General features: G+C 43.7%; 1 protein-coding gene across 2 annotated transcripts in view; it reads right to left on the reverse strand.

Moving 5' to 3' along the window:
- xkr4 (XK related 4) overlaps positions 1 to 10000 on the reverse strand; it is a 52167-nt gene that overhangs the window by 861 nt on the left and 41306 nt on the right. Inside the window, exon 3 of one of the 2 annotated variants that reach the window (XM_063220310.1) lies at positions 1 to 131. This exon is cut by the window's left edge and continues 861 nt beyond it. The exons of the other annotated variant lie outside the window; for it this stretch is intronic. Within the exon in view, the coding sequence (XP_063076380.1) occupies positions 1 to 131 (131 nt within the window). The remainder of the gene's footprint in view (positions 132 to 10000) is intronic. 2 annotated transcript variants of the gene reach the window in all.

A 10000-nucleotide genomic window follows, 5' to 3' on the forward strand; every position in this document is an offset into this window, starting at 1 on the left:
GTGCCAGCAGAACTGGATGATGACCGCCAGGTAGCTGACGGGCTTCTTGTCGTCGCGGGAGTCGCGCAGGGCCTTCTGGTAGGAGGCCAGGGCCCACGCCAGGGAGACCAGCGAGGCAGCCGCCGTCATACCTGCATGGAGCAGAGAGAGAGAGAGAACAGAGATTCTTTAAGTATATAGAGATATGCCAATGTAATAGGTTGCTATGGGCACCTAACATGACCAGGTTCCGGCCTGCCTAAAGGGGCGTGTCATAATACTCCTAGCACTGAATAGAACAGTCCTTAGGTCTGCCTAGGTCTGCCTAAAGGGAGATTTCCCCCCCTCCCCCTGGCAATAATAGAACCCGGAAACAATGGGCCAACGGAACCTCTCTCTCTCTACTCTCTCTGGAGAGAAGTGGGGAGGAGGAGGGGAAGGAGTGGGTATTGACATGCACAGTTAGTCACTCAGCAGCTTTTGTCCAAGACAACTTTCCCGTACAGCTGTGCATTACCATTGGTAAGGCAGCCGCTGTCATACCTGCATGGAGCAGAGAGAGAGAGAAGGGGGGAGGAGGAGGAGGAGGAGGGGAAGGAGTGGGTATTGACATGCACAGTTAGTCACTGAGCAGCTTTTATCCAAGACGACTGTCCCGTGCAGCTGTGCATTACCATTGGTAGCCTACGCATGCCTCCTGGGACTCAAAGCCATGATCTCAGCATAGTTATCGTCCTCAGCAGCCAAGCCACGGGAGAGGATAGAGAGAGTTTTTTTCTCTCACATACAGATTACGACTCTTCTGCGCAACAATTTTTGGCCTTCCTAGCTCGTAATTTTCACTTAGGTTTTACTCTTTGAGACTATTATTTCTAGTAGTGAATTCACAACACAGAGAGCAGCTAAGATACAAGCGGATTCCAAAAAAGTTGGGACACTTTGTATTTTGTGAATAAAATCAAAATGCTGGCATTTTTAAAACATCTAATATGTTAATAAGGTAGAGCATTATGTACAGACAACATATCAGTTGTTAAAGTTGAGCAGAATTATTGTTTTGAGGTAATTATGTGATCATTAAAAATTTGGCCCATGCAACAAATCTCCAAAAAGTTGGGACAGGGCCAAAACATGTTATAATAGTTGGATAATTCTAAAAATTACACAAGGAAGAATATTTTAAAAGGAACTATATTGACTGCCAACATGAGTGCACAAATAAAATGCCATCACATAGAGGCTATGGCACTCAGGGGCGAAGATTTTGAGGTACTAATTACTTATCTATTACACAGAAAGATTGAATTATCAAAATTGCAGGCATATAAGGCCTACTTCCGTAATATAGAGTTCTGTGTAATCATTGCACGAGTTATGAGATCATGACATACTCGTGGTCAATAAGCAAACTATGACACTCCAACAATGACAGCTCTCGAAAAAATGACCATAAACACAACACTTGATTAATGCACATGATGCAGACATTAAACAGTGTTGCGTGCGGAAAAGCTCATTCTATGGACCTAGGAGACATGTGAAACTGTCCTCTGATTACAGAATGGTAAATATTTAATCCATTTTGAAAATTATGGAGTCATGCACCCTTCAGGTTTTATAGAAAATGAATACTTCAGCTTGATTTAGTGGTCAGTCTGAAAGACAGCATATATGATGGGAAGGGGGTGCATAAGTGACTTAGTTAGGGTCTTCTTACTCATGTAAAGCATTAAAATGAATGTTGAATGATACATACAGACTTTAAACAGCAAACATAGCTACCAAGGCATTATATTTTGGAGCACCGCCTTTAGAGATTGCCCCATAAAGATGGCAAATTTCAATCTCTAATGATGGACCACACTGTTGGAACATAGTAGAGTAAACAGGTCACAAAATTGTTTTCTTGCAGTCAGGATATGCCACATATTAAGCTTAACAAAAAGGTAAACAAGTTGAAGAACACACCTATCAGTTGAGCTGCTGAAATCATGTCTCGCACATCAAAATATATAATTTTTGAATAAAATTATGCTATCAGTCAAAGTATCTAACTGTTCAGTCTCATCCCTTGTGTTGTGTTTAGTCTTATCCAATATAAAAAGCATTTTATTGGCCCTGTCCCAACTTTTTTGGGATTTGTTGCAAGGGTGAAATTTTAAATGATCACATAATTACCTCAAAACAATAATTCTGCTTGACTTTAACAACTGATATGTTGTCTGTGCATAATGTTCTACCTTGTTAACATATTGAATGTTTTGAAAATGCCAGCATTTTGATTTTATTCACAAATTACAAAGTGTCCCAACTTTTTTGGAATCCGCTTTGTATGTTTTCCTTATCTAAGTTGTCTTCCAGTTTGAGGGCAGAAGCAGTTGGAGTACAGCTGATTGCAGGAGCTGCCTTTTCATTGCCCGGATTCGGAAATGACCATGGTTATAACCATTCGGTAATAACCATGGTTTTGCTGTGTATACACTATTATATTTTTCTGAAAATATAATGAATGACTTGCATTTTTTCACTGAATAATGAATGACTTGCATTTTTTCAGTGAATGTATTTTTTTTAAATGTATGTTATCTGCAGGTACAGTATGCAAGCAGAGGACTAAGGTAAGCAAATTCTATCAAACAACCTACTAACCTCCAACTGACATTCGATGATGTGTTGCATAAAAGTGCTGCTTGTCATGTAATTACAGCCTTGATAATTCCAGTAGAGAGGTTGCTGAAGATTACAGTATTTGGTGGTTTTTCTTTGTATTGAACAGAACAAAACAAAACCCACTAGAACACCAAAAGCATTCCAAGAAACAGGCTTTTAGAAACATAACAGGTAGGGACACCCACCCGCTCACTTGGTAAAGCTACTAGGTAATAGGAGGCTTTTAGAAACATAGCAGGTAGTGGGTGTGACTCTGCTCACTTGGTAAAGCTACTAAGGCTTTTAGAAACAGGTAGCGGGTGTGCTCACTTGGTAAAGCTACTAGGTAATTGAAGGCTTTTAGAAGAGCCCATTCTCGTGAAAATCAACTTCAAGCTTCGTGGTGCCGCTACGATATAGCCTCATTTTTCGTAGTTGGGCAACGCGCGCTGTGGTCGAGAGTGGGTAAGAGAGAGGGTGAGAGAGCGCGAGTGAGAGAGAGAGACGACCCGAGCAGCGTGCGTGCATTCCGGGAGGGGAGCGCTGTCGTTGTGTCAGCTCCATGCCATGTCTAACCCTCCCTAACCCTAACCCTAACCCTAACCCTAACCTTAACCCTAAACCTAACCCTAACCCTAACCTTAACCCTAACCCTAAACTTAACCGTAAATCACTTGTTTGAAATGTTTGATTACCATCGTTTCCAGTTAGCCTTCACTCGCGCTTGATTGTTGACGTCCGTCCGCATTATTCTTCCCCCCAGAATCAAACTACCCCAGTTCCCCCTTTCGTCCCCTGACCACGAGAAATGAGGCTATACGTAAAGGCACCACAAGGCTTAAAGTTGATTTTGTCAGTTTTTCTCGTAAAGATTTCACGTATGGCGCGAGTTACTGTTGTTTAGAAACATAGCAGGTAGTGGGTGTGCTCACTTGGTAAAGCTACTAGGTAATTGAAGCCTCATGGATTTGTTTTGTAAACGAGTGGGCACCTGTTAACCTGTTACCTGCTGCACACTCTTCATAGAACATATTTAAGAGGAAATGCTGTAGCTGGACACTCCTCTGCAGCCACACACACACGCATGCACGCACGCACGCATGCACGCACACACGCACGCAAGCACACACACACACACACACCCACACACACACATACACAACACACACACACACACACATACACCATCACAATGCGAGAGACCACAGTGACGGAGGAATGGCTCTCCAGCTGGAGGGGGGGGGGGCGGTTGTGAGCTGTTTTACCTGTTTTATCATGGGGGAGGATGTGTGAATTGCTCGTGGAGCCAACTGCATGTTCCCATACCCTCTTATCATCACATGCGAAAACACACTCGCACACACAGATAGACAGATCCCCGAACGCCCACTCAAACATACACTGGCACACAGGAACACAAACACGTGCACGCACGCGCGCGCGCACACACACACACACACACACACACACACACACACACACACACACACACACACACACACACACACACACACACACACACACACACACACACACACACACACACACACGCTCTCTCTCTCTCTCTCTCTCTCTCTCTCTCTCTCTCTCTCTCTCTCTCTCTCTCTCTCTCGCTCTTACAAGTATCAGACTCTTGCATAGTGGTATTAAAGAGCTACACGGTATTGAGTGAGAAGTGATGCTGTTTTGTCCTAGACACTACACTAGAATGCAAATGTATATTTCTCCATAGAGAAAAGGGTGTCTCATCAAAACAACAACAATTGGCAGCACTTTGAGCTGAGCTGAAAAGCAACACTGTTGTTCTGTACGGTGGTTCACAATATATCTCAGACTTCCCGGACACGCAAATAGACTTGAGATCGATGGTGGTGCCTCTCTGCCTGAGCTTGTGCCGGCACTACAATCTCACTATCTCAGTCTGAGCCCAGAACTATTTTGAGCAAGCCCATTCAAAACCTAGGTCTTCTTTTCATTAAAGAGATTACAACCCACAAATGCTCTCTCCGTCTCACTCAGTCATTTTGCATGGCATGTTTCCACATAGGCCTCAGAAAACCCTCGACAGACCCCACGAATGCATCAACTAACGCAGGGGTTCACAAATGGACAAGTGGACCCCAAGAATGCATCAACTAATGTAATCGAGATGCCCAGAAGTGTCAATTGGAGATGAGAACACAGAGGTTCAGGTAGGTAGGTGTATGGTTAGTTTGAGCCTCTGAAGTTTTTAAGATTATCCCTTTGGGATTATATGATGATAATGTATCATTCTTGAGCAAATTCAAGTTGAGATTGTGTGCTAAGTGGTAATTGTACATCCATGGCCATCATCATCTTGTTTCAGTGAAAGAAACATCACTGCACCAACAGCAAAAAAAGTTCATTTCAGTTCAGAAAACTATGTGTGAAGCTGGCAATGTAACAAACCAAATGTAAAAGGTAACGCATTATGCACAACAGAGCCAAAGTCCGATCAGTGTCCCAAAAATGCAGTTGCCAAAAAGTCATTGACCTCATCACCGGCTCTATCTGCGGTCAAATGATTATCCTTTCCTTAATCCTGTTTAATGCTGAATGCAATGTAGAAAACATGGAGAGACAGACTAGGAACCAATTGGTGGTGAAAGTCCCACAATACTTTCATATTATAGAGTAGTCAAATTCAAGTACAAAGTAGCACAAGCTAAAATAACCAATAGTTCAATGTAGTCAATTCAGTTTTTGACAACTGAAAAGTCAGAGCGAATAACACCAATCAAGGCACAAAGAACCCAAAGTGCTAAACAGTGCAGTCATCTTTGAGATGAGAAGTCATTAAAGGGACACTGTGCAGGAAATGGTCAAAAAGGGTACTGCAACTATGCTGCTCATTGAAACTGGGCTGCCAGTTGCCCAATTTGATCTTTACATGAAAGTTTTCTAAACAAATGTTTTCTAGTATGGTCCAAGTAGAGTCATTTTTGCAGCTAAAAATGGCTATTTTTGGAAATTCAAAATGGCGGACCATGGAGAAGATTCCCTTTTCATGTATCAATTTTCCCAGTCATAATGAATTCTTAGAATTTGATGGTGGTGGTAAGTATTCATGAAAAAGGTAACATTAGTGAATGGGCAGCATGAATTCTGGAAATAAACAACTAAAAATCTCACACAGTGTCCCTTTAAAGGCTTCATTACATGTAAAGGCAATTTGAACTTTACATCAATATTTACAAAGTAATAAACTAATATCCACTGATGTGACCAGGACAGCAACATTTGCAGCCAAAGATGTTTTTTTATGGTAATTCAAAATGGTGCACAAAGAGTAGAGCCACCTTTTTTGGTATGAAAATAATTTTCATCATGACTGAATACCTGGAAATTGATGGTGATGGCCAAAAGATAACATAATGTGAATGGGCAGCATAAATTCTGGCAGTAAACTACTAACAAAATGATACACTCAACCTGTAAGGCACATTTGATTCGTAACATTCTGTTTTTAGAAAAAACAAAACATTCATTTATTTTTGAAAAGAAAATTGGCGTGTGGCAAAAAACAGCCTCTTCTCACTGCACCACAGCCCTAGATTAGAACTCGGTGTACGTTCCCAGCACTAAAAGACATGCCTCAGTTTGTGTTGTGGTACTCAGCTCTTATTAAACATTGATATTTAGCACTGTGAGTCAAACTGCTTGTGACAGATGAACCGATAAGCAGTTATATTGGAAAAGGCTGTTGAAGCCATTTCTTGCACAATTCATAAAATAGCACAACAAAATTGAAAACATCAAGTTTTTCACAGAAAACACCTTTTGTTGTCAGTAGCCTCTTACTGCAGATGGGGTCACCAGCAGGCCTATTCACTATTTGCTGAAAATATTCAACTACATCATAACAAAATTGCTATGACAGTACCGAGAGCCTTAAGTAACAGATTAAAACATAGCCATTACAATTTTGGTGACAGTAAGGTTATAACATAGGCTCTGCGCTAAGGGGTTAATCCAACTACTATAGTATGTGTGTGTGTCCTATATGGCCAGAGAAGCTGTAAGATGGGAGAGAAAAGTGACAGCCTGCCCCTTTCACCCCTGACAAGGACATGCCTATGCGACAAAGACACAAACAAACAAACAAACGAGCCAAAACGGTGAGGGTGTTTGTCAAAGGATGCTGCCATCTTGCACTATGTTTTTCTGTAGGAGGCAAGATATAATGCTGGCAACCAACTTTGTTGATACTGTTGATGTTGATACTCTGAAACATTCAATTATTACCCGGCCAAGCATTGTGTGAGTGTGCGAAGTCCTCTGAAAGGGGAAGAATAGAACTAGAGGGCCCTGAGGGTGGAAGGGGAGTCAATAGTCTGTATGGGCCAAACTCTAACTTCATTTGCAGTAATCTCCTTTCCCCTGCCCTTACAGCACCAGAGACCATTACAGTCAATTACATTTGTTATCACACCTAAACATATGGCTGAGGCTTATGCTCTCTAATTGCTTCGCCTTCACTCTCTCCAACGAGGCTTTGAAGAAAATCTTTCTTCTACGTCGCCTCTGCTTTTACCTTGAGCCTCCGTGTCTACCGTACTCTCTGCCTATGACTTCCTATTCTTGCCCTCTATCAGTCTTTCTTCCTTTCCTCCTTTCTTTCTTTCTTTCTTCTCTTTTCCGCCCCACCCTTGCCCGATGCCCTCCCTGTCTCTCCGTTCGACGGCTACAGAGGGAGACAGGCGTGACTGGGCAGGCTGCTCATTGGCCGTGACATGGAATCCGTCTTGATTATTGTCTAAAGAGGCTGCCAGCATTGAATTCGGTTAAAAATCAGCCAAGTCAGCACAAGACAGCCTTAAGAAGGAGGCCATTTTGTTTCATTCACCATACAGGACATTTGTACCCCATTGTATGAAATATGTATGTACAGTATTTTGTTCAGCTGCAGGCTTTGACGTCTTTGCATTCTGAACGGCATGCAGAGCACGCTGTATTCACATCTTAACTGCTGGATGTATGTATATTTGTATGTGTAATGACGCCTATGTATCCACACATGCAGATAGCACATGTTTGGCCCCCAGTGCTATGCAGTATGTGCTGAACTCATTTGGTTAAATCCAGCCTATTAGCTGGTAGATGGTGATCAGGGCCATTTAATGACTGCTTTGTAAAGTGGGGTAATTAACTGGTAGAGACACACTATAATTCTTATTTCAGCAGCAGCAACTTCGCCCATGGCTCCATTCACCCCTCCTCTCCACACTTCCTGACAACATGACAGTGAGCGCATCCACCCCCCAGCCCCGCGCCGCACCACCCGCCACCCGCCACCCGACACACTCTCTCTCTCTCTCTCTCTCTCTCTCTCTCTCTCTCTCTCTCTCTCTCTCTCCCTCTCTGTCTTCTGTCTTTCTCTCTCTCTCTCTCTCTCTTCTCCCTATCTCACTCCTTCCCTCCTCCTTACACGTGCGCTGTATCCTGAGGAGACAGTCACCCTGGGAACCTGCCATGGATTCAATTCTGCTCTCACGCTCTCTCTCTCTCTCTCTCTCTCTCTCTCTCTCTCTCTCTCTCTCTCTCTCTCTCTCTCTCTCTCTCTCTACCACTGTGCGCGCGTACTTGTGTGTGTGTGTGTGTGTGTGTGTGTGTGTGTGTGTGTGTGTGTGTGTGTGTGTGTGTGTGTGTGTGTGTGTGTGTGTGTGTGTGTGCGTGTGCATGTGTGTGTGCTGGGCTCTGTGATACGCAGCCAATGATGTCATCCCCTTGCTGCTCAGGGAGGCTGCAGTAATTTGGGGGAAGGGGTGGGTGAGGAGAGGAGAGAGAGAGCATGAAAGGAGGGAGGGAGGGAGGGAGGAGTAGAGTGACAGGAAGACAGAAAACATAGACAGGGGGAGGGGGACAAGGAAGAGAGATAGAGAAAAAAGAGAAAAAGAGAGAGAAAGAAACAGAGGTGGAGACATGAGGGTGGCAAAGCAAGCGAGGAGCGAGGGCGGAGGATGGCGGGGTTAGGAAGACGGGAGCAGCAGCAGCAGCGGCAGCAGCAGCAGCACTTCAGTCCCGTGGCTCCTCATGCATACGCCACGTGACCTGGGCAGTAGTCAACGGGAGACACCTGTCTGCTTAGAGTCCCCCATCACCATGCCTTGTGGCACAGGGGACCAAGACACACATGACATGCTGATGCTGATGTTGATGCTGATGCTGCCACTGCCGCTGCTCCTTCCCGTTGGTTCACCCGTTCTGCCGCAGTCCAGAGCTCACATGGCTACTGCAGTCGGGTCCAAAGGCCTCTAGCAACCCCCCCCCCCCAGGTACCCACCAATCCTCTATCTACAGTACAGTAGGCTAATGCGCCCTTAATGCATCCCTGTTTGCTGCTACCAGAATGGCAATGACCAAGTCATAATATATTATTAAAGGTCCTGTGTAATGTCATAGTAGAGTAGCACTATGGCAGTTAAGTCTTTGCAATGGCTATTACAACGTTCCCACTGGTGGAGCGGCATGCACTATGAGCATGAGCTTTAAAAACAGCTGATTTACATTTCTAAATCAACAGAAATTAACAGAAAATAGGCAGCCTGAAGGGATGTTTAGTTTAAACCTAAGGATGCTTAGTTAAAATTTCCGGACATTTCGTAGGTCTTTGCGGTACGTACGGAACGTCTTCGACGAAACATCCCATGGCTTTTACGAAAGGTCCCACGTTTCATACGAATGGTCCCCTCGGAAGAATGAATTTGACGAAAAGACCTGTCCCCCTGTACAGGAGAGGAGCGCAGGGTATGCAGTGGGGACCACACAACCTCTGGAGAACAGCTTGGTGACACAGCGTCTCATGAGGAGACATGCGGTGTACACAGCCCTGGTCTCTGCTCCAGCCAATGATGTGACTACATGTTTTTAGAATAGCGTGGAGGGAGGGAATGTCATTCTTGGGTTGACACACCTCAGTGTGTTAACAGGGTGTGCAAAATTCCTTGGATTTGGCCGTTTTTTTCCCCTTTGAGGGACTCTATGCTCTACTATGCTCTTTCTACTGATCCAAGGCTGCAAATGACATCAATGCCTTCAGCTCTGCCCTCTGATGTCCGCAGCCTGATCATTTGATCTATCACATGATGCCATATAGCATGGAGTAGCCTGGCACAGTTAGCACTTGGATAGGGATGTTATATTTTGTTCTACTAAACAGCCAATATTATTCTTGAGCTAAAAAGTCATTTTAAAATTGTTGTTATTATTGTTATTGTTATTGTTATTGTTATTATTATTATCATTATTATTATTATTATTATTATTATTATTATTATTGCTATTATTACTTCTTTGTGACCTTCATGGCACACAGTAGAAGAAAATCATCCTGGGATTTAGTGTCTGTGTG

The sequence above is a fragment of the Engraulis encrasicolus genome, chromosome 16 (assembly GCF_034702125.1).
Source record: "Engraulis encrasicolus isolate BLACKSEA-1 chromosome 16, IST_EnEncr_1.0, whole genome shotgun sequence".
NCBI lineage: Eukaryota > Metazoa > Chordata > Actinopteri > Clupeiformes > Engraulidae > Engraulis > Engraulis encrasicolus.